Below are 25,777 nucleotides of genomic sequence, written 5' to 3' on the forward strand. Positions count from 1 at the left end.
AACATTAGCATAATATATTGTAAAATTCTTAAACTTTTGTCAAAAACATATTTTTAAATTTGCAATTTTTAAATTATGTTTATTTTTAAAACATTTTACTAAATTTATTGCAACAGTTATAAAAACACAAAAAATACCAGAAAATAAAACAATTTCCAAACAAAATGATAAGCTAAAATTTGAATTATAAAATTAAATTTATATTGTTCAAAACTCAATTATGTTATTTTAGTTTCAAGATATTTCGTAGAAGTTGATACTGAAAAACATGGCATTCGTGTTTAAATTTCTTAACTTATAAACAAGCAATATTGAAAAGAACTGACTCTAACACATTTATTATACATGCACTTGCATGCATACAACCCAAATTCCTATCTAAAGGTTCTACTTCTTATCATCTGACTCACAACTGCAGTTCATTAACATATAACTAAGTGCACAACTACAGTAGCAGTTACACCGGAACACAACATCGAGATACATGTCACTACTTACATACTATGGAAATGATGGATTAAACAATGAAGGTAAATTTCACTATTTTGTCTTTTCTTATTTTGTGACAGTTTTGGTGAATAGCAATTGACTATCTGGATAAAAGAATATAAAAATCTAGCAGTCATTTCCACCATTACTGGGAATAGCAGTCAGAGGAAGACATATTTCCATAGCAGTTAGAATAATTACATGACAGCCATTAATTTTCCTAACAAATCATATATTTAATTGAATTTATGCTTTCTATATTACTTTAATATATTTATACATAATTTTGATGTTAAACTGGGTGGATTTAATTATTAGGGAATAGTAAACAAGGTTGATCTGTAGTAATGTAACATTTGTACTAAATAAAAGTGTTAATTATTCTGTGTGTATATATCTGCATATACATAATAATAAATTGGGATAATTCTTAAAATAAATAGGGGAAAATTTAAGGGAATCAATGAAATATCTCAGTCTTTATCAAAATAAGTAAATAGAAAATGAAAATAAAGAATTATTAAATCTAATTTCAGAAATGCACATTATGAAAAACAAGCTAAAGTGTTATATGGTACAATATTTATTTATAATGATAACTTCATGGCTACAGTTTTGGAACAGAATCTTTTTTGATGCAATCATTTAAATAACTATTAATACCCTCATTTTTTTAGTTAATTATATCACTTGTTTATAGACCATGCCTGTTGTAAAAATATACAAATAGAAAATGTCTCACTTAGCAGCATCCACGTATTACATATGATACTGTAATTTATATTGATATGTTTAAGATGAATAAAAGACATATACATAATTCTACATTAATTTTGAGAAGATTATGACTGCAGGAAAAATTTGTGACTTATCTAAGTTGAGCTCTGACTTCGATGTAGTCATGTACATTCTTGTCACAAGAAAGTAAACTGTACAACTAGAAACCTACAGAAAGTAAGCTAAATGGCTACGTATATTATAATACTTTTAAAATGACACAAGAATGATTCAAATATAACATGCACAATTGGAGAAAAAACTTTTACTTATTTATATATTCTATCCATTTCCTTAAGCAACATTTTGATAACACTGCACATGCATAAAATGACCAAAATATTTCATTATTTTATTTGATATGTAAACATGGCAGTTTCAGAAATTAAAGTCAATTCTACAAGATAACCAACAGGTTCACTAGGTTAGAGTGTATCCAGGCTTCTGGGGTATTTAAGTAATTGAGAGTAGTGGATGGTAGTTCATTGCAGAGTTAACTTCCAGCTGTCACTGGCACTCATTTCTGCTGAGTGAACAGGAGCAATGTGAAATGAAGTGCTTTGCTCAAGAACACAACATGCAACCCAGTCCAAAAATTGAACCTATGACCAGATGAGTATGAGATTAATACCTAAATCACAAGACTATGTGCTTTCACATACTGATATGTGGAACAATAGAGAAACAGACATCCACTCAACCTTTATACAACATATAAATGTATGCAGTTTATATCCTATCAAAGTCATCATAGTGTGTCCATGACAAAGACTCTCGTACTGTAAAGCAAGAACAACTCGTGACTTTAACCATTTGTAGTACTGTAAACTAGATTAGTGGTTCATAGCTTGCATTGCTGATTTCAACTTCTTCTGAAGGCACCAAAGAATCCATTCCAGTACTTATTAAAATTAGGGACTCCAATCATATCAACCCATTTTGAACAAAAGATGTGATTACGACTTGCATATGATGGCAACTGGGCAACACTCCATTTCATATTTAACTTGTCTTTCAAAAACATCAGCTACTAGATGAACACCTTTCTTAGCCACTACAACTTGGAGTTGTTAAACTTCTAGAAGAACAGCTCAAGTTCTTCAATGCACTCTAGAAAAATACCAAAAGAACTTACTTATCCCAATACAAAATTATTTTTACTATTGTTATTTAATCATCTTTCCCATTACTTTCTCCCACTGCTGTTAATTTTACTCCAAAACCTCCACTGTCTATTCCCCCTTCCAAATTTACACACCTAACAATTTTAGTCACCTTATCATATCCACTTATAGTTGTTCTGATTTAAATTCTCTCAAAACATCTAAAGAATCTTGTCAGCTTTTGTTTCCTATCTGTCCCCAACATCACAAACACTAATCACACCATCAGTTTTTTTCATCTATTCTTCTTTCGAACTTCTCTTCATTCGCCATCATCATCATCATAATTTAACATTCGCTTTCCATGCTGGCTTGGGTTGGACGGTTTGACTGGGGATTGGCAAGCCAGGAGTCTTCACCAGGCCCCAATCTGACTTGGCAAGGTTTCTACAGCTGGATTCCCATCCTAACACCAACAACTCCAAGAGTGTAGAGGGTGCTTTCTACATGCCAACAGCACAGGAACCAGTCAGGCAGCACTGGCATCAACCACACTCGAATGGTGCTTTTTACATGTCAGTGGCACAGGTGCCAGTCAGGTGGCACTGGTATTGACCGCGTTTGAATGGGGCTTTTTACATGCCATCGGTACAGGTGCTAGTCAGGCAGCACTGGCATGGATGTTAAATCCCATTACTTTCATCCTCACAATGATGGCCTGTCAAACTTACAAAACATCTTTGATCACTGCTCAATTTTCATCTCCAGCACCATCATTTCCCACCTACATTTTTCATCAATAATCTCAATGCTGCACTAGAATTTAACTTCACTGCTTTGGAATTTTTCATCAGTTTCTATGATACCTCTGTCACAATCAGCAACACCCTCATTTCCATTTCTGCATCTTAGAAATTCTTAAAACCAATGGGGGAATCACTACATGGTTCTCCATTCTAGAACTAGCAGCCAAATCTACACTAAAATACATCCTACAGTCTTAAAAGCTTACAGTAGATAATGTAATCTAGAGAACAGTATTCCTAAATAAAAGAATAGATGGTCATGGCTTGAATGCCTTCATCATAGATTTGCTTGTTCAAAGCCATCTTAGAGCTAAAGAATAACAACAAATCCAGATATTCACTGCTATGCCCATTGAATTTTTTTCTCATCTCACTTCATACACAAAGTCCCCCTTTTGTCTTATATAGGTTTAGTGATTTAGTAGTAAGTACTCAAAAGTATGTCCGTATGACAAGACTTCTATGCTATAATTTATACTATATAATTATTTGATTGAAAATACACTCTGTTGCCATTTATAGGCAAAACAATTCATTTCATTTCCTGCATACAGTGATTAACAAATGAAAAATATATATTTGAACTGATTCTTCTACACCAACAAATACTTTCAATTTTTAAAACACATGAGTTTAAAAACTAATATTTTTGATAGTGATACTGCTTATTTTATGCTATTTTAAAGTAATTTATTTCTTATTTTTAGGTATTGTTAATTTTGAAGATAAATGAAAAACAAAGAAATGACAAGGACAAGTCTGCTGGTATGTATTTTATACCAAGTACTGTCTCTCATTGTCTCAATAGACATCATTTACCATGTCAATGAAGAAGGCACTCCTCAAACCTATATAGGAGACATTGCTATTGACTCAAACTTATCATATCCTCTTACACATCATCAGGACACTCTCATTACATTTACACAACTACAAAGGAAAGCGGCTAGTGGTTCTCACTTATTCAATGTCACCAACTCTGGGAAACTATACACTACACAAACATTGGATACTGAGTCTTTGTGTACATACAACAAAGAATGTTTTAAAATTGTTAAAGTTGCAGTGAGGAAGGCAGAAACATTTATCAAGGTTTTAAAGATAAAAGTCATCATACAAGATATTAATGATCATCAACCAGAGTTCCCAGAGGATCTAATTAAAATAGAGTTTGGTGAAACGGAAGCAAAAGGATCAACAAAATCAATACCAAATGCTGTGGATAAAGATATTGGTCGTCTTAATTCAAAGATCACATATAGACTCAAAGACAAAAGTAAGAAATTCTCATTATCTATATCTAATGAGTTTGATGGAATGAATATATTGGAAATTATACTTGAAGAAAAATTAGACAGAGAATTAAAAGACAAATACATGTTACAGTTACTTGCAAAAGATAGTGGCTCTCCACCAAAACAAGGTATTCTGAACATAGAAATCTCTGTTACAGATATCAATGATAACAGACCTATGTTTTCTCAAAAAACGTACAATATTTCTATCAGTGATACACATCATATCACCACTCCTGTTTTTGTTTTATCAGCTACAGATTTAGATTCTGGTCAAAATGGTGACATTACGTATAACTTTCACCAAAAAACAAGGTCTGACATTAAAACAAATTTCAAACTGAAACCAAATGGGGAGATGTTCCTAAATAATAATTTTTACAGAAATAAGCAGCAAATATATAAATTATATATTGAAGCAAAAGACAAAGGAAGACCATCTTTAAGTTCTACTGCCATGTTAATTATCAATATAATTAGTAATCAAAATAATGCTCCAGTTATAGATATAGATTTTGTATCCCCTTTAACAGAGAATTCTACAGCAATTTCAGAAGCAAGTAAAATTGGGAGTTTTATAGCTTATGTTATGGTTACAGACACTGATAGTGGACGTAATGGACAAATAAAATGTAATATTCATCATAAGATGTTCCAGCTTTCTAATATGGGTTCTAAAGAATATAAAATATTGGTGAAAGAACCTCTTGACAGAGAAACTATAGACCATTATGTTGTTTCTATTGTATGTCATGACATGGGATCACCTCCATTAAAGACTAAGAAACAGTTCTCTGTCAAAGTAACTGATGTCAATGATGTAGAACCACATTTCACCAAAGAGACATTCCAATTCCTCACCTATGAAAACCAGAAAGTTGACTTCCCTATTGGCTTCATCAATGCTACAGACCCAGATCTTGGAGATGGAGGCCAACTTACATATTCTATCATCAATGATAACAACAATGATAACATTCCTTTCCAACTGACAAAATATGGATTTATTTCTACATCACAACCAATAGATCGAGAAGTGAAAGACATCTATAATTTACAGGTATTAGTCAAAGACAATGGAACACCTTCTCTGAATAACACTGCTAACATTCTTATAGAGATTCTAGATAAAAATGACAATGCACCATATTTTATCTTTCCTAATAATGACCCTTACAATCTCGATGTCCACTACCATCCGCACAGTAAGAAGGACATCACAATTCTGAGAGCATCTGACAAAGACACTGGAAACAATGCTTTCCTCACATATGGAATACTGAGATCCAATGATAAAAACCTGTTTACAGTGAACTCACACACTGGTGTGTTATCTTTCTCTCGGACAGTTTACCAAAATGATGCAGGAACATATGAGCTGGAGTTTATAGTGAAAGATGGTGGTACATCAGTTCAATCAGTAACAACTGCTATCATACTAACACTGTTTGTTAGTAACGATACATCTCCAATGTTGACTGCTGTCCACTCACAGTCTGGTAACAACCTGAATATGACTTGGATTATTATCATTGTAGCAGCAGCTGTAATACTATCTGTGGCTATTGTAGTGTCAATAACAATGTGTGTTTTTAGATGTATTAACCACTTCAATAACTCCCCTACACCAAATGGTAATCCAAAATTTCTCTCTCAGACTGAAATGAGGCAAATATTGTATCAGACTAACAATCCTGTTGCAATAACTCGAAATGCAGAAGACATATTTAACAGAAATCTTCAATCAATAAACCCAAAATGCTCTTATTACTCAGACATGAAGCAGTCAGCTAATGAATGGAAATTCTCAACTACCCCCAGAAAATTACCTCCAGTCCCAATGGTATGTATTACTGTTTAAAAAATACTTTTTATGAAGTTATATTTACAAAGAGGAGTAGTGTGTTTTTGATGTTGTTTAAGCATTTGTCAACCCTGATGGGAACATAAAAATCTGTGGTCAGATCTTTTTCTCAGGACCAAATTGTTCAGTTTCTAAAAGAATGTAATGTGAATTGAAGGATGTTTACCAGCTATTTCTAGCTAGTCAAGCAATCCTGTGTCCAGGTTACGATGTGGATTATGAATTACTTATCAGAGAATGTAATAATTTAAAGTGAGGTAATCGATAGTGTTGCTTGTCATTAAGAAAGTAAATATGTAATCCCAATGTTGACTTTGAAGTACATGGTAGTATGCCAACGAAATAATAATAATATGCAAAATTCAGTCTCTCTTATAAAGACAAAACAGTAATTAGAATTCATACTTTTAGCTCCAATGTCTGTATGTATTTATAATTTTAAAATGACAGAACTCTTACAGCTATGATAGTGTTATTATACTTCAGTTGAGCGAAAACACCTAAAAGCTCCACGAGGCTCTGGCAGGGAATGGTGGTGATCCCTGCTGTACTCTTTCACCACAACTTTCTCTCACTCTTACTTCCTGTTTCTGTTGTACCTGTATTTCAAAGGGCCGGCCTTGTCACTCTCTGTGTCACGCTGAATATCCCCGAGAACTACGTTAAGGGTACACATGTTTGTGGAGTGCTCAGCCACTTACACGTTAATTTCACGAGCAGGCTGTTCCGTTGATTCGAATCAACCGGAACCCTCGTCGTCGTAACCGACGGAGTGCTTCCAGAGATTATACTTCAGTATGTAATGTGCATCATTGGAAACATTTCAGAATGAATCTTTGATTCATTACCATTAAACAGAATAGTATCTTAGCTTGATTTTGGCTCTATTACTTTAAAAGTCTTATATTAGTTTTAATTTAAGGATTCAATTAAGGTCTAGAAAATTTGTGCCAATAATACATTGATTAAACACTTAAATTTTTAAGGAAGGCTTCCAGTGCACATGCAGATTGGTAGAGAAATAATGAAATGATTATTAATATAATATGAAGTAATAAGGCGATGAGCAGGCAGAATCATTAACATACCAGGCAAAATGCTTAGCAGCATTATGTCTGTCTTTATGTTCTGAGTTCAGATTCTACTGAGGTCAATTTTGCCTTTCATCATTTTGGGGTCGATAAAATAATTACCAGTTAAAGTCTGGGGTTGATGTAATCAACTTACCTCTCCTCCGAAATTACTGGCCTTTTGCCAAAATTTGAAATCAAAGTAACAAATCAATTTTAAAAGAAATATATTGGGATATTTTTCATTCCTTGCTTTTAACTAATAATTATAAAGCTAAAGCCTGAAATAGTTTTAATGTTTCAAAGCCTGAATCCAGTGATGAAATATTTAAGTATTCTGAGAGCTATATAGTAAAGAACCTACATTCATGATTATTAATAAAGTACATCTAATAATATAACAGATAACAATACATTAGTTACAAAATGTTTTATGAACACAAATCCTAGATACCTTAATGCATCCAAATGATTCATCATTATTGTTGAAAAGAATCAACCATCAAGATGAAAAGTTACTGGTGACGTATTGACAGAGCCATTAGAATACTGAACAAAATGACCTGTGGTATTTATTCCAGTGTCTTGCATTCTAAGTCCAAATTTTGCTATGGTCTACCTGAGTGGTAGACTAAAACTGCTGCCTAGTTTAACACCATTGCTGAATACTTGTGTGCTTTAGTGAAGTCTACAGCATGATGAGCACTGAAGCCAGGTCTACCTTTTAAAAATGTCTTCCTCCTTCTCACCAATTTTAGAAACCTCTAAAATATCATGGACATTCCAATTCCATGACTAAGATACATACATACATACATACATATATATATCATCATCATCATTTAGCATCTACTTTCCATACTGGCATCAGTTCGATGGTTTGACTGAAACTGGTAAGCAGGAGAGCTTCACCAGGTTATTTGATTTGGCATGTTTTCTATAGCTGGATGCCCTTCCTAACACTAACTACTCCAAGAGTGTAATCCTTCAGTTTTTCTAAGTCCTGTAAAAGAACTGAGAGGTTGGGCCTTCAACCAAGCCTCTTGTGATGCCCTTAAAAACAGAAACTTTTCAGCACCCCCTTATATATGTATGCATGTATATTATTGTATTATAGATATAGATTATTTGTGAAGACATTGAACTACTAATACTGGCAGTATTTTCCCCCTGGATCTGTCACTTGCACACAGACAAGAGTTCATTAATCTTAATAGAGTTTATATCCATTGTTGAAGTAGTATTCTGTACAATATTGAACTGCAAAATAATTACTCTAATAATTCATGCAAATATAAAATGGCTGAATGAATCAGTACATGCTAGCAAGAAAAAAATTCTGATATATTAAATAAGAAACATCTCATTGAACATTAAACATCCATATATAAAAGGGTTATAAAGAATATCTAACCATAAAAGCAAACAAATTATTTTGGTAATTAAAAATATTCTCACCCTGATTATCTGAATTGAGCTGAATATCAAAGATTAATATCAATTGTATGTTATAAATAATGAATGTAATATTTTCAATTTTATATCATTTTCTATATTTCATGGTAGCATTGCAATGAGGATGAAACAATGACTTCAACTGAACAAAAATGTTATAGCAGTGGTATTATGACATCAAACAATCTGAATGATACATTATCTTCTCATAAAGAACGGAAATGTGGTTGGAGTGATGGGGATATTACACATCAAACATCTGGAGCATCAGGTAAATACAAAATAAATCATAAAATTGCAACAAGAATGTAAATGACATGGAAAAATAAATATCATAAGAAAATTGTTTTTTTTATAATGGAGAGTGAAATATAATGTTCTGATCTATGTTGGTGGGCAGTAACCTGAATAAGAACTAACATAGATCATAGTGACACATCCAATTTATGCCAGCATTGAAAGAGGATGAAAATGATAAGAGAAGTACATAAAATTATTATTTGCAAAGGAACAAAAAATCATACACAATTAGTAGCTTCTCTAAAATTTTTGTACATACATACATGTATCTTTCTCAACCCTAATCATTAGTAATTTTTATATATTTTTTCAGAATACGGCAACTACCGACCAAACATACTCCCTACCCCAAAGACTGTACAAGAGCAAGAAACGTATCTGGAGCCAGTATAATGCAAACACAGTAACATCAGATTTACTTTTTAGTAACCAAAGAATCAACTCCTTAAATAATCCAATAGTGTATTAATAACATTCCATATAGCACTGTTTTCAATTTATCTTTTATTGAAAACTCTTTAACAAATACTTAAGTTATAATTTTCTAATGAAGGTCATAGGGCTGATGCTAATTTTGGTGAGGTTTTCACTACTTTTTAATTATGTAGATATTTCCAGTATTAGAATTTATATTATACATTGATAATACTACTAGATTTCAGCAAAGCTATATTTTGATAAATAAAAATAAATGGCTGTATATAGTTAAGAGTCCAAATCTGCAGCAACTCTTTTCTTGAAACTGGAATACAAGTATCCTAAGACAAGGTACTTAACTCTTCTAGAGCTTCAACTACTGAAATAGTATGCAGTCTTTAGGTTCTGAGTTCAAATTCCACCGAGGTTGACTTTACCTTTCATGGTTGATAAATTAAGTACCAGTTGCATACTGGGTCGATCAAATCGAGTGGCCCTCCCAAAATTTTTGGGCCTTGTGCCTAGAATAGAAAAGAATATATATTTTCTTTTGATGGCATTTTTCCTGTCAGGAGCAAAACATGACTTTCTGTACACACATACACACACACACACACACACACACATATATTCTTCCCTCTGACAGCTGAATTTCTACATTTTCAAACTCTACACCACCTCTGTAATTAAAACTGAGATTTCCCTCTAAGAAGATAATGCCTAAGCATGGCACTAAAATAAACTGTCAAAAAAATCATAGAATCAAGCTCAATAATTCTAAAACTATAGACATAATAATTTTTTACATGAGAATTATAGAAGGCACTCTTTATATAAAAGTAGATGAGTAGATATGCCTTTTGCAAAGATATTGATAAAGAAAAGGAAAATGAATCTACAACATTCTTGTCTTAACATTAAAATTATCTTTCAAATATAGCATTTTATCTAAATAGCATTGCACTTATTTATTATTGTATAGGTTTTGTTGGTAGAAATGTTAATGTATCAAATGTATTTAGCCTTATTACAAACGAAATATTAAAAGCAATCCCAAATACACATACCACACAATCATTTACATATTAAATACATTTTAAAAAACATTTTAAATGCATTTATGAATTTACATTTCAATGGAACTATTTTTTGAAATATGACTGCAATTTGTGAACAGCGGCAGCAGATTCAGAAGAAGACTCCTATGAGATACATGTTTTTCTTCATTTAGGACAACAACAAAGGATTAAACAATGAAGGTAAGTCTATTTCTATATTTATACTGACTTTTCTCATCTTAAATAATCTTTGGAGAGCAAAATTCTTTTCATGGCTTCTAAACAGGATAATAACCGAGACATTTCTCATACACACACACATACATGAACACAAACAAATATATTTATTCATACAAATATATATATATTATCATCATCATCATTTAACGTTCGTTTTCCATGTTGGCATGGGTTGGATGGTTTGAGTGAGGACTGGCAAGCTAGTAAGATGCATCAGGCTCCAATCTGATACGGCAAAGTTTCTACAGCTCGATGCCTTCCCTAATGCTAGCTACTCCGAGAGTGGAGTGGGTGCTTTTTACATGCCACCAGCACAGGAGCCAGTCAGGCAGCACTGGCATCAACCACATTCAGATGGTGCTTTTTACATTCCACTGGCCCATGAGCCAGTTGGGAGGCACTGGCAATGACCACATTTGGGTGGTGCTATTTTCATTCTACCGGCACAGGCACCTAGTCAGGTGGCATTGGTATCGACTCACACTTGAATGGTACTTATCACATGCCACCAGCATGGTGCCAGTCAGGCAGCACTGACATCGGCCACAACTATGATTTCCATTTTGATTTCACTTTTACTTAATTCAACAGGTCTTCTCAAGTGTAGCGTATTGCCCAACAATTCAAGTGTACTTTTAAATGGGCTGATTATGCGACACTGATATAAGCCATGGCTGTGATCTCACTTTACTTGCTAGGTCTTCTCAATCACAGCATATCTCAAAAGGTCTCTCATTGCCTCAGTGCAGGTCAACATTCGAAGGTCATGCTTCACCACCTCATCCCATATCTTCCTGAGTCTCCCTCTTTCACAGGTTCTTTCCACTGTTAGGGAGTGATACTTCTTCACACAGCTCTCCTCATTCATATGTAGCACATGACCATACCAGAGCAGTCATCTCTTTTGCATACCACATCTGATGCTTCTTATGTCCAACATTTCTCTCAGGGCACTTACACTCTGTCATGCATGCACACTGACATTACACATCCAGTGGATCATACTAGCTTCATTTTTTTAAAGCCTACATATGTTCTCAACAGTCATGGCCCATGTTTCACTGCCATGTAGTGTGGCTGTTCGCGCACATGCATCATACAGTCTAGCTTTTATCCTGGGTGAGAAGCCCTTTGTTACAAGCAGAAGTAGGAGCTTTCTGAACTTTGCCCAGGCTATTCTTATTCTAGTAGCAACACTCTCAGAGTGTCCACCCTCACTACAGACTTGGTCGCCTAGGTAGTAGAAGCTATCAACTACTTCTAGTTTCTTCCCCTAGCATGTGATGCAATCTGTTTCCTGTACATCTTCAGCATTTATTGCCCACATGCAAAAACTATCTTCCATGGAGTTTCTACCTATGCCTTTTCTACAGATCAAGTGGGGCCATCTACCTGAAGGGGGTTTGTGATTTGTCCATCTTCCAACTTACTATGATTTTGGTTTTTGCTAGATTGACTCTGAGGCCCTTAAATTGTAGACCTTGCTTCCACACTTGAAACTTCATCTCTAGTTCTGGTAGTGATTCAGGTATTAGAACAAAGTCATCAGCATAGAGGAGCTCCCAGGGGCAGCCTGTCTTGAATTCCTCTGTTATTGCCTGGAGGACTATGATGAATAAGAGGGGTCTGAGGGCTAATCCTTGGTGAACCCCTACTTCTACCCAGAATTCTTCACTATACCCATTGCCAACCCTCACATTACTAACAGTATCCCTGTACAGTGCTTGTACAGTGGTTGTTCTACAAACCAAGGATATACTTATAAATTCAAAAAACAGCACAGCACCTGTGACTTTCCAAAGAAGAATTTTCGCATCCTGAATTGTCAAAATAAGGAACAAACTATTGCATCAGTAGTTAGCAGTTAAGACATTGTCATTCAAAAATCCTAACTACATCCAATCTGGTGTCATTCAATGTAGTGTCATTCAATAATCACTAACATTATTCCTGATGTGCCTGTTCACCCTTCTTTTTTATGGCTCTTTTACTGTGCACTTTCCTGTCTTTTTGTGATTTACCCTGAATACTATGCATGTTCTTTTATCATTATTGTCTTTTTTCACTTGGCTTATTGCTATTTTCTGTCTCATTCTTTACCCTTTTCCAACAAGTTGTAGTGTTCCTGAGCACTACATACAATAAGTTTGTGGTTATTATTTAAAGTATTGAGATAGTGGAAAATGATAGTTATGCTGTTAAGTTACACTCATGGCCTATGACAAAACTGGCCAAAATCTATCCATATTTAAGTTAATTAACAACAAGTAAATATCTCTAATATAGATATCAGGCATTAAAACTTCAAAGTTAAGTTGACACTGCATATTGCTTTATTTTAATTCTAGTAAAATATAATAAATACAAAATAGTGTAACATGGTTATGTAAATGTAACTATTGTTTTGGAATTGGCTAATTTCAGTAGACTGTTTCACTAATGCAACTTATAAAATTTTTCATCAAATTTTATTTAATAATTTATTTTCCTCTAAATGTTCTAGTAACAGTATTGTAATTATTCTAAAAAGTACTTTTCTTTAAATAACTACTTATATTCTTTAAACTCATTGAACAGATTGGATGTAGTGTCAACAAAACTGATATAATCAAATATTTCCTATGTCTTACCCAATTTTATATCAGTCAACTATACCAGTACCCTCATTATTGGTGGGGAGTGTAATGTCACCTACAGTAGACTGCCAAGCTAAACACTTAAATCATTGGGTTACGAGTTCAAATTGTATAGAGGTTTACTTTGTTTTTCATCCTTCCATTGTCAATAAAATAACTATCTCAAACAAACTTGATTTACTTGATTGTACTATTCCACAAAATTTGTAGGCTTGAGTCTAATTTAGAAATAATTATGTTGGGTGATTGCAATATTTATTTCAACAATGTCTATGAAAATAACATGACAAAAATAGATGTAGTAAAATATGAAAATCCACTAATGTCAAATGAAAACTAATCATTTCTACAATATTCATTCTTGGCTGACTAGCATAATTACTGTTTTTCATATATGAAGTATTTAATATGAACCATATGTCAATATGATCTCTATCATCTTTGGCAATGTGTATTCATTTGTTCTATCAACTGAACTACCAAAAAATTGAATTAGCATATAAGGGATCGAATATTCCACAGATATGTGTGCCCTTGGCATAGCCCTCAGGCAAAAAACAATGTGACAGTGTGTAACACAAGCTGGAACTTTGTATCATAAGTATAATCAATCCAATGGGTTTCTTCACATTTTCCATTGACCACCTGCTCAAGAGTAATACTGTTGTATTGAATATTGAGTCATGATTGCATAATTAACCATTGTCCAAATAGAAACATTTCAAGTAATTTTTTTTCATTTTATCTGTATATTTTTTACAGCATTAAGATAAGAACGTGGCAATGAGTCCTGCTGATCAAAAATGTTATGGTAGTATTGAAACATCAAACAACCTTAGTGAGACGTTACCCTGGAACAAAGAATGGAACTATGTCTGGAATAAAGGAGACATTACAATTCAAGCAATGGGAGCATCAGGTAATAATGAAATTAAAAAAAAATTCAAACAGCAAATAAAAATTTCCATGAAGAAACATAATCTAGATATATTCAAATATTTGTCATGGAAACAAATTAAAACATCATTAAGTAGCTTCCCCTTATTTTCCAGAATATAGCAACTACCAGCCAAACATACCTCTGACACCAAAGAATAAACAAGAACAAGAAATCTATTCTGAGTCTATGTAGTGTAGTCATTATATCTTGCTTGTTTGGTTCTCATTAATAATAGAAAGAACTTCGAAATAAATTATTTGTTTCAAGCAATAATGAGTATTGCTTAAGATAATATTCAAAGGTCATAAAATTTAAACTTGATCATTTTAGGAAAAAATTCTTTTGAGATTCAATTAAGCATATTTTATTTATTTATTTATTTATTTATTTATTTTTACTTTAAAACTTTTAATATTTCAATTAAAATTAAATACTGTCCAAATTTTTTTTTAAATACAGTAGATAAATAATATAAACTCAAAACATAAAATTAAAGATAAATTTTCTGTAAAATTGGAAATGCATTATGTGAATCTACGCAAATTATACAGTTAAAGTCAGTTGATGTTATCCTCATTTTTACATTAATGTTTATCAATTATACATAATAATATATTGTGCATATACACGCACACACATAAACACATCATTAGTTAAGCATTCATGGTCCTGATTCTACCTCCCACTCCCTGATTCACACCAGCACACAGCTATTGTCAAACTACTACATCAACAAGCAGCTATTTAAATACTACTACTATAGCAGCAAAAGCAGGCTACGCCAAAATGTATCTCTCTCAGAATCTAAAATGGGAAAAGGATTAACCAATGTAGGTATGTCTTCTTATATTAAATTGCTAATTTTTATTAATATGAAATAATCTAAATTATTAACAGCTAAATTAGCTACCATGATATATATATATATATACACACACACAAAACAATACTAAATAATACATGCATATTGGGACTAGAGTATCAAAGATTAGAAAGATTTAACCATTATTTCCATAATTACCAATAATAACCACCACTAAAAGGAAGGAATACTTCCTTCTCAGCTACAATTACCAAAAAAATGACATCTAAACAGAAGGTTCTAAATTAATAAACGTGTTATATATATTGCTATGACATGATTTTTACCCAAGCTCACAGATTTTTTAATATGTATTTGGAAATAATGATTCCAAGTTATATAATATTAATATTTGTGTTAGTTTGTGAATATGGAATAAATGAATAATTCTTTTATTTTTAAAATATATTATTAATTAAGCATTAAATAGATTCATTATAAGACTTCTTACAAACCAGCAAAACTCAATACCTGCTAGAAATGATATCCAAATCTCCCTTAAGTTCTACTTTATTGACTTGAAAATTGAAAGGACACAGTAGTGCAGAGTATATAATGCCTGTAAAAACATGAGATGATTATGAGATCAGAATACCTTTGATCATAGGTCTAATCTGTTGGGTAGAAAGATGGTTATGAAATCAGAATAGGTTCATCAATAGGATGGGTATGAAATCAGATCTTTGATCATAGGTCTGCTCTATCTACTCTAAAAACAACTAACTTCTGTCTCATCAAATGAATCCCTTTTGACAGAGCAAAATATAGGAGCCAGATGCAAACTGAGTACAGATCTTCCTGAAATATTAAGTGATAATTACAAATCACTCATAAAAACAATGTCTCTGCTGATGATAAAGTGGATGATGATAAAGCAACTTGGATATTAAAAATTAAGCTAGTTTGTTATTCCAAACTGTCTTGTAGAATGTTAGGATATATTTTTTGTTTTTAACATTTTTTCTTCTTCTTCTTCATCATCATCATCATCATCATCATCATCATCATCATCATCATCATCATTGTTTAACGTCCGTTTTCCATGCTAGCATGGGTTGGACGGTTCGACCGGAGTCTGGGAAGCCGGGAGGCTGCATCAGGCTCCAGTCTGATCTGGCAGTGTTTCTACAGCTGGATGCCCCTCCTAACGCCAACCACTCTGTGAGTGTAGTGGGTGTTTTCTATGTGCCACTGACACAGGGGCCAGAGGAGGCTGGCAAATGGCCACAATCGGTTGGTGCCTTTTACGTGTCACCAGCATGGATGCCAGTCAAGGCAATGCTGGCATCGGCCATGTTCAGATGGTGCTTTTTATGTGCCACCAGCACAGGTATCACAACCACAATTTCCATTTGATTTTTATTTTGATGTTGATGTACTTGACTCAATAGGATTCCTCAAGCACAGCAGGTCACCCTACGATCCAAGGTTAGCACAGCAGGCCATCCTACAAGCCATGAACTCACTTAATTTGTCAGGTTTTCTCAGTCACAGCATATCTCCAGAGGTCTCGGTCTTTCGTCATAGCCTCTGTGAGGCCAACATTCGAAGGTCATGCTTGACCACCTCATCCCATGTCTTCCTGGGTCTACCTCTACCCAAGATTCCTTCAACAGTTTGGAAATGGCACTTCTTCACACATCTCTCCTCATCCATCCATAGTACATAACCATACCAACGCAAACGTCTCTCCTGCATGCCACATCCGATGCTTCTTATGTCCAACATTTCTCTCGGGGCACTTACACTCTGTTGTGCATGCACACTGACATTACACATCCAGCGAATCATGCTACCTTCATTTCTTTCAAGCCTACGCATGTCCTCCGCAGTCACAGCCCATGTTTCACTGCCATGTAGCATGGCAGTTCACACACATACGTCATATAATCTACCTTTCACTCTGAGCGAGAGACCCTTTGTCGCCAGTAGGGGAAGAAGCATTCTAAACTTTGCCCTGGCTATTCTTATTCTAGTGGTAACACTCTCTGAGCATCCACCCCCACTACTAACTTGGTCAGCTAGGTAGTGGAAACTATCAACTACTTCTAGTTTCTCCCCCTGGAGTGTGATGGAATCTGTTTTCTGAGTATTTGTGGTGTCTATTGCCCCTGTGCATCTGCCACACACAAAAGCTATCTTCTCGGTTAATTTTCCTTTGATGTTGCTGCACCTCTTATGTGTCCATAGCTGGGTACATCTTATGGAGTTTCTACAGATCAAGCAGGACCACCTACCTAAGGAGGTGTGTGATGAGTTCGCCTTCCTACTTACTAGAACTTTGGTCTTTGCTACATTGACTCTAAGGCCTTTTGATTCTAAACCTAGCTTCCACACACAAAATTTCTTTTCTAGTTCCGGTAGTCATTCTGCTAAGAGGACCAGGTCATCAGCATAGAGGAGCTCATATAAATGATAAAATAATAAAAGCCATTGCAGAATTTCAACAAGAGTTTGATAATTTTGATTCTAAATTAATCGTAAAATAAATAACTGATATAATGTATTCTCATAAATATTCATTTCAATTAAAGAGATACATAGCACGAAGTTAATTTACTAAATAACAAGCTGTATAGATTTTTCAATATCTGAACATCAGAAAATACTTTTGCTAGACAATATGAGTTTCTTGAGAAGACCTGCCCATGTCAGTGAAACTGAGTGCTATAAGCGCTAGTTGTTCCACCCACACATAACAAGAAAACTTCTTACGCACCCTACCACAACAAACCAAACTACATCTCTTCTCTTCCTTGCATTTCCACTTCATGCATTATGCTTACCTCCCACACCCCAATCCTGTCCTCATGTCCCTGTTTCTCTGTATTATTGATATCCAATAGCCCCCAATCTGTGTGTTCCTCTTACACAGAAGAAAACTTTTCACACAGCCTACCGCAACAAACCAATCTAACTCTCTACATCTCTTCTTTTCCTCACATTTCCTCCTTCATGCACTATGCCTACTTCTCACTCCCCAATTCTGTCCTTATGGCCCTGTTTTTCTGTATCATTGCTATCCGGTAGCTCCCCCTCCCACTCTATATCCAGGTTTTCACCACTCACTTTCTGTCTGTACTCTCTAATCATGTTTCTTAGGTAATATCCTGCCACTTATATTATGACCTTCAAACCTCAAAGGTATGCCTTTGCACGTGCCATCATTTATATCTCTCTCTGCCTTTACTTGACTATCTCATTTTTATCTTGATCCTTGTCCTTGTGAGTATGCCTTGCAGTTTGCCACTATCTCTATCCTGATGTCTCCCATTCTCTCTCTCCTTTTCCTCCTGCACTTCCCTCAGGTTGGGCAACCATGTATCTCCTTTGGGTAACCATGTATTTCCTTTGCGGCAGCACACCTGTTTCTGTCCTCATTCCTGATCTCTCTCTCTCTTTCTTTCTCCCCCCCCACCCCAGCCGGGTAACCATGTACCTCCTCTACAGCAAGAAACTTGTTTCTGTCTCACTATAACCTTTCATCATCTGGCACAAGATCACCTCCTCCAAAAACTGCTCTCCTCTCAAAAGATTTTTGTCTTGCAGGCTACTCAGTACCCTGTTAGTGCAGGTGCCACTTAGAAAGCATCCAGTCCACACTGTAAAGTGGTTGGTATTTAGAAGGGCATCCAGCTGTAAAAATTTTGACCTCGCTTGTGCCACATAAAAAACATTAAGTCCACACAACTGGGTGGTTGGGGTTAGGAAGGGCATCCAGCTGTAAAAGTCCTGCCAAAACAGTCACAGAAGTCTGGTACAGGCTTATGCCTGGCTGGCTCCTGTGGACATTAAATGATGATGATGATGATGAATAACTGAATTGAATTTTGTGTTTGTTATTTGAAGATAGAATGGTGAATACATGTTTAAGTTTAAGCAAAAAGAAAATATACTTATATGCAAAATACTTATATGAAGAGAGTATAAATGTGATAACTCAGTAAGAATGGAGACTGTGTCTCACAGATGCTTTTGTAAAGAACCACAATAGGATGTAGCCTTAATGATAATACACCCTCTTCCATCTACTTCATACACAATATTTTATATAGACTCATAAAATTTGAATTCTAATGTAAGCATATTTCGTCTTGCCTATGGATTTTGTCTTGACTTCAAATTAATTCGAACATAAATTCTCATCATTATGTTGAGGTTGGTGACTTCATCAAATTCACTTAGATTATTTTAAAAGGAATCTATATGTAGTTTAAAGCAATATGAATTTCAAGAGATGTAATTTATTTATTATGTGCTTTAGGTATCCTTCAGTTGAGTAAGAGATAACTTTTGGTGATAAAATTCCAATCAAATAACAATGTAAGCCGCAAGTAAGTTAACACAACATTAATTATACTTTATTTCTGAATTACATAAGCTACGTTAATATTTTGGTCATTCAATAGTGTGATACTCACAACTCGGTTGGTGCTAATTTTGCATTAATTCATCAGTATTTCATTATTTCAAATTAAAAAATAATAAATTTTATTAAATTTTAGTTTCATTCACCACTTCATGATATAAATTTCCAAAATAGTTTGCAATATTATTTTTGCAAAAAGAGGGGCTACACAAATTCCCAAATATTGATTTGATACTACAAATATTGTGGGTAGATATAATAAATGTGAAGGGATCATTCAAGTTGACCGTTTTAATCTAATAATAGAATTTCCATTTGTTTTTCAAGATACTGAGAGTCTTCAGGATTTGTGAAGAATCACAATGACAAAAGAGAGTGGCTTATTCATCTGTCTACTACATACTTTACTACACAGTGTCCTAAGTGTAGATATCACTTACCATGTCAACGAAGAAGATAGTCCTCACACTTACATAGGAGACATTGCTGCTGATTCTAACTTTTCTCAATCTCTCAAACATCATCAGGGAACTCCCATTACATTTACACAGTTACAAAGAACAATGTCAATGGGATCTCACTTATTCAATGTCACTAACTCTGGGAAACTATACACTACACACACACTTGATGCTGAATCTCTATGCATTTACAAAAAAGAATGTTTTAAAATTGTCAAGGTAGCTGTTAGGAAAGAAGAAACATTCATAAGAATATTAAAGATAAAGATAATAATTGATGATATTAATGATAACCAACCAGAGTTTCCAGAAGATCAAATTAAATTAGAATTTTATGAAACAGAAGCAAAAGGTTCGACAAAATCAATACCAAATGCTGTGGATAAAGACATTGGTATTTTCAATTCTAACATCACATATGAACTGAAAGATAAAAGTAATACATTTATATTATCAATATTCGAAGAGTTTGATGGAATGAAAATACTTAAAATAGCACTAGAAGGTAAGTTAGACAGAGAATTACAAGACACTTATATGTTACAGTTAGTTGCAAAGGATAGTGGTTCTCCTCGCAAAGAAGATACTCTGAACATAGAAATATCTGTTATTGATGTCAATGATAATAGACCTATGTTTTCTCAGCAGATGTACAACATCACAATCAGTGATACACATCATACATCTTCTCCTGTTTTTGTTTTATCAGCCACAGACTTAGATTCAGGTCAAAATGGTAATATCACATATAACTTTTATCAAAAAACAAGCTCTTATCTCAAAACCCATTTCAAACTGAAACCAGATGGAGAGATATTCCTAAATGAGGATTTTTACAGAAATAAACAGCAAAAATATAAATTATATATTCAAGCCAAGGATAGAGGAAAACCATCTTTAAGTTCTAAAGCCACTCTAATAATCAATGTAATAAGTAATCAAAATAATGCTCCAGCAATAAATATAGATTTTGTATCACCTTTAACAGTGAATTCTGCTGCTATTTCAGAAGCAAGTAAAATTGGGAGTTTTATAGCTTATGTTATGGTCATTGACACTGATAGTGGACCTAATGGACAAATTAAATGTAATATTCACCATAAAATGTTCCAGCTTTCTAATATGGGTTCTAAAGAATATAAAATATTGGTGAAAGAACCTCTTGACAGAGAAACTATAGACCATTATGTTGTGTCGATTGTATGTCATGACATGGGATCACCTCCACTAAAGACTAAGAAACAGTTCTCTGTCAAAGTAACTGATGTCAATGATGTAGAGCCACATTTTACCAAAGAGACATTCCAATTCCTCACCTATGAAAACCAAAAAGTTGACTTCCCTATTGGCTTCATCAATGCTACAGACCCTGATCTTGGAGATGGAGGCCAACTTACATATTCTATCATCAATGATAACAACAATGATAACATTCCTTTCCAACTGACAAAATATGGATTCATTTCTACATCACAACCAATAGATCGGGAAATAAAAGACATCTATAATTTACATGTTTTAGTCAAAGATAATGGGACACCATCACTGAATAACACTGCCAATATTCTTATAGAAATTCTAGATAAAAATGACAATGCTCCATATTTTATATTTCCTAATAATGACCCTTACAATCTCGATGTCCACTACCATCCACACAGTAAGAAGGACATCACAATTCTGAAAGCATCTGACAAAGACACTGGAAACAATGCTTTCCCAAGAATGGGAAATTCTCAACGACCAACTAGGCGATTGCCACCAGTTCCACAGGTAAGATATTTATTTACCATAATGTTATTTAGATAGCAATTATTATTGTAATTTTTGTGAAATTTGTCCTTCTGTAACATAATTTCTGGTGTGTTTACAACCACCCTACCTCTCTCTCTTTCTCTCTCTATGCCTGTCTGTCTGTCTGTCTCTCTGTCTATCTGTATGTATGTATGTATGTATGTACGTACACAAATGCATTTCTTTAAGACATTTAATTAACTTATTAAAAAAACTTCTTACTTTCAAAGGTCTTAGTTTTTTTTTTTTAACTCTGCTAAATGTTTTTAACAGTCATGTTGAGAAATTTAAATGCATATATCTGTGTATATACATTCATACATATTGAGAGACAGACAGATAATAGTGTTGTTATATTTGTAAGAATGTATCCATGTGTATGTATATGTGTGTGTCATTATATAGAGAAAGAGGGAGGAAAGAAGGAGATGAGATAGAGAAAGAAAGAATGGTGATTTATATTTTTTTATATAAACTTGTAACAAGCAACTTATTTTAAAAGATCTATTTGTCTTTCAATTTATCAGTCTATCTACCTACCCATCTATCAATCACTGTTTTTACCTCAAGCTCTCACTCAAAACACAGTCAACCTAGACAACTCACAGGCACTGTCCACCTCATTTTCCTACATTCAATTATTTCAGAAAAGCAGATTATTTTCTTACAGTCATTTTTATACTCCTCAACTACCTCACGAACTGACACACTCTTTAGAGACATCAGAAAATAACAATGATGTTAAGACTTGTATGTATTTTGATCTGTTAACTCTTTAGCATTTAAACCAACCACGTCTGGCTACAATTTCTAACCAGCTTAATGTTCAAGCTGCCCAGATCTGGCATATCACACCTACCCTACAATGTCATTCTAAAATTAAACAATCACATCATCAACATCTCAAAGCTACGAAGTAATACATGATTAACTAAAAACAATGTGAATAAATAAGCAGTACATTGACAGAATAATCTGAGTGCTAAAAGGTTAAATGTTTCTTTTAATTCAATATCTTTTACCTTCTTTAACTTAATTCTTTCCTGTATATATACCCATAATTCAATAAAGCAAAGTATTACTTATTACAAGCATAAAACAATGGGTCATATACTAGTATGTTATTAAGAACTGATAATTTTTGAGAACTGTAAACTTAGGAAACATACTTTTTAAAATGTTCAGTCTTAAATATCATATAATCATAAAAATTTATATCCTTCTAATTCATCATCATCGTTTAATGTCTGCTTTCCATGCTGGCATGGATTGCATGGTTTGACTGAGGACTGGCAAGCCAGGAGGCTGCACCAAGCTCCCATCTGATCTTGCAAGGTTTCTACAGCTGGATGCCCTTCCTAACACCAACCACTCTGAAAGTGTAGTGGGTGCTTTTTATGTACCATCGATACAGGAGCCAGTCAAGCGGCACTGGCATTGACCATGCTCAAATGGTGCTTTTTTACATGCCAGTCAAGTGGTACTGGCATTGACCACATTTGAATGGTGCTTTTGTTATTCTTATTTCACTACTAGCTGTTTTCATTGTTATTAACAATAGTTTGTATATTTTTACCTCGTATCTAAATATAAGTAAATAGCTTATAGTTATTTAGAAACTGACTATTCTCATTCACAGTACCAATGACACATAACATTCATTTCTAAAACAAATTCTTCATTTCCTCTATTCACAAGAGATTACAATCCTCAGGCTAGGTTAAACAATCCCCAATACTATCTCATGTTTACCTCAGACATGCTTCATGCAAATTATAATAAAAATTACTCAGAGATTTTGCTTTCATTTTAAATTGAAAATATTCTTTATTTATCAACAACTAATAGTTAATTACACTGTGAAATACGATTTTTGTCCTTGGGTGACAATTGTTATTTCTTATTTGTTTACCCCTAGAAAGAATGAAAAATGGCTAATATTTCCTTCAAATTTTGCTTTTGTTGCATTTATTCAAACCCCAAAGAATCCCTCTTAACACACGTCTATGATACTCCCCACTACTCCTGCTCAGGATCAGAGATGCATATATTGTCAGCCACTAATGGACATACCCAAGTGGTTAAAATCAAGCAACTGACAAGCAAATGTGTAGTATTGAGCAGAATATTTGCTATAAGGATATTTCTACTTCAGTAACTCAGTGCTGAATCTATCTGAAATGTAATAGAAAATAGGTCAGTTTCAAAACATTGATGTCCAGGTCACAAAAGCAAATTTTGAAGGAAATAATAGTCACTTCCTTTGAACACTTTCTGAAAAAAAAATTAAAATTGTTAAGCAGTGTTATGTATCATAAACATATCATACACAGATTATTACAAAAATACCCAAAACACACATACACAGATAGACCTGGATTATATTTATTCCATTCACTGGTTCACTCTAGCTCATCATAAGATAGGTTATCACTTTTTTCACGTTTAGGTAAATGTCACGCTACTTACTTTTAAAGAATGAAATTATATTTTCTCTTTCTTACAATACTGTATTATGTCTTAATCTTGTATCATCAAATATGTGAGATCCAATGATATTAGTTGTGAATTTTTCGTCATCTTTTGCCAACTTTTACAATAGTTACCTTCCCCCATTAATGTACATTGCTTTTACCTCTATACAGTCAATCAAAAAAATTACATGTGTATAGCTATTTCTTATCACTGACCAATTATTTTGATGTCATTTTGCATACTTTGTTGAAATTCTTTATACAGATGCTGATGGTACATCATCATTTAATGTCTGTTGTCCGTATTGGCATGGGTTGGATGGTTTGACCAGGGCTGGCAAGCTGGAGAGCTGCATCAGATTCCAGTCTGATTTGGTATGATTTCTATGACAGGATTCCTTTCCTAACTCCTACCACTTTACAGAGTACAGTATTAAATAAAACCATAGCAGCAAGGATTCTCATGAAATTAATTCTTTCAAATGCCCAGAACCAGCTAGAAGTATTGATAATTTCTGTTATGTTGGTGATCTAACCAACAGAGGAGGTGAGTGTTGTGAAAATATGGGAACCAAAGGAAAGGCAGCAATTACCTTGGCAACAAAAGTCTTCCTAAATGAGTGAAGGGCAGTTTCTATGATGCTTGGGTATGAAGTGTGGAGTTGCATTGTTATGAAATATGGGTAGGAGATGTGAAGGCTGGAATGTGCTATGAGTGTAAATGAGAGAATAGATAAGTTAATAGAAAAAGGAGCATAAAAAGAATCAGCTGTAGTATGTAGGAGGGAAAACTATAATGGTATAGATACATGAGATATAAGAAGGAAGACAATTAGGGGAACAAAACTAAGGGATCCAAGGGGAAGAATTCTGCTAAAGAAGAAGACCTTTCAAAGGAGATTATGATGGACCATAGCAAGTGTTAAGATATACTGGAGATGAAACATCTAACTCATGTAAGCATAGAAAAATTAATGTCAAATGATGATGATAAAGGCATTGTATTCCGTATCTTCTATCTTTCCATGTTCCTTACAGTTGCATTGGAGATAGGGTATACAAATATACTTTATGTATCAAGTTGTAATGTAAAAACTTCATATAACTTGTTCCAAGTAACTTTCATGATTATTATTATCTGACAGCATTACAATAAGGATGTGGAAGAGAGTTCAACTGAACAAAAATGTTTTAATGCCAGCATTGTGACATCAAACAATCTAAATGATACACTACCCTCTCTTAAAGAACGGAACCGTGGGTGGAGTGAAGGTGACATTACATCTCAGAAATCTGGAGCATCAGGTAATTATATAGTAATATCAGAACATTCTAATTGAAAACAGTCAAAAAAGCATATCAAGATA

General features: G+C 33.9%; 2 protein-coding genes across 3 annotated transcripts in view; both read left to right on the forward strand.

Annotated features, from left to right (window-relative positions):
* The window catches only part of LOC115219409, a 129,637-nt gene that overhangs the window by 94,692 nt on the left and 9,168 nt on the right, over window positions 1-25,777 (forward strand). Inside the window, exons 21-22 of the mRNA XM_036509398.1 lie at window positions 21,890-21,915; window positions 25,556-25,715. Of these exons, the coding sequence (XP_036365291.1) occupies window positions 21,890-21,915; window positions 25,556-25,715 (186 nt within the window). The remainder of the gene's footprint in view (window positions 1-21,889; window positions 21,916-25,555; window positions 25,716-25,777) is intronic.
* Window positions 207-14,429, forward strand: LOC115219493 (putative protocadherin beta-18). Of its 2 annotated transcripts, XR_005002008.1 has the most exons (5): window positions 210-530; window positions 3,883-6,313; window positions 8,971-9,130; window positions 9,473-10,835; window positions 14,273-14,429. XR_005002008.1 is itself a non-coding variant. In XM_029789667.2 (4 exons), exons 2-4 carry the CDS (start codon window positions 3,905-3,907, stop codon window positions 9,550-9,552), a joined length of 2,649 nt encoding a protein of 882 aa, XP_029645527.2. In that variant the 5' UTR covers window positions 207-530; window positions 3,883-3,904; the 3' UTR covers window positions 9,553-9,562. The 2 variants fall into 2 exon arrangements, 1 of the variants encoding a protein (XP_029645527.2); XM_029789667.2 differs by lacking the exon at window positions 14,273-14,429 and having other exon boundaries at window positions 207-530; window positions 9,473-9,562.

The sequence above is a fragment of the Octopus sinensis genome, linkage group LG14 (genome assembly GCF_006345805.1).
Source record: "Octopus sinensis linkage group LG14, ASM634580v1, whole genome shotgun sequence".
NCBI classification, from domain to species: domain Eukaryota; kingdom Metazoa; phylum Mollusca; class Cephalopoda; order Octopoda; family Octopodidae; genus Octopus; species Octopus sinensis.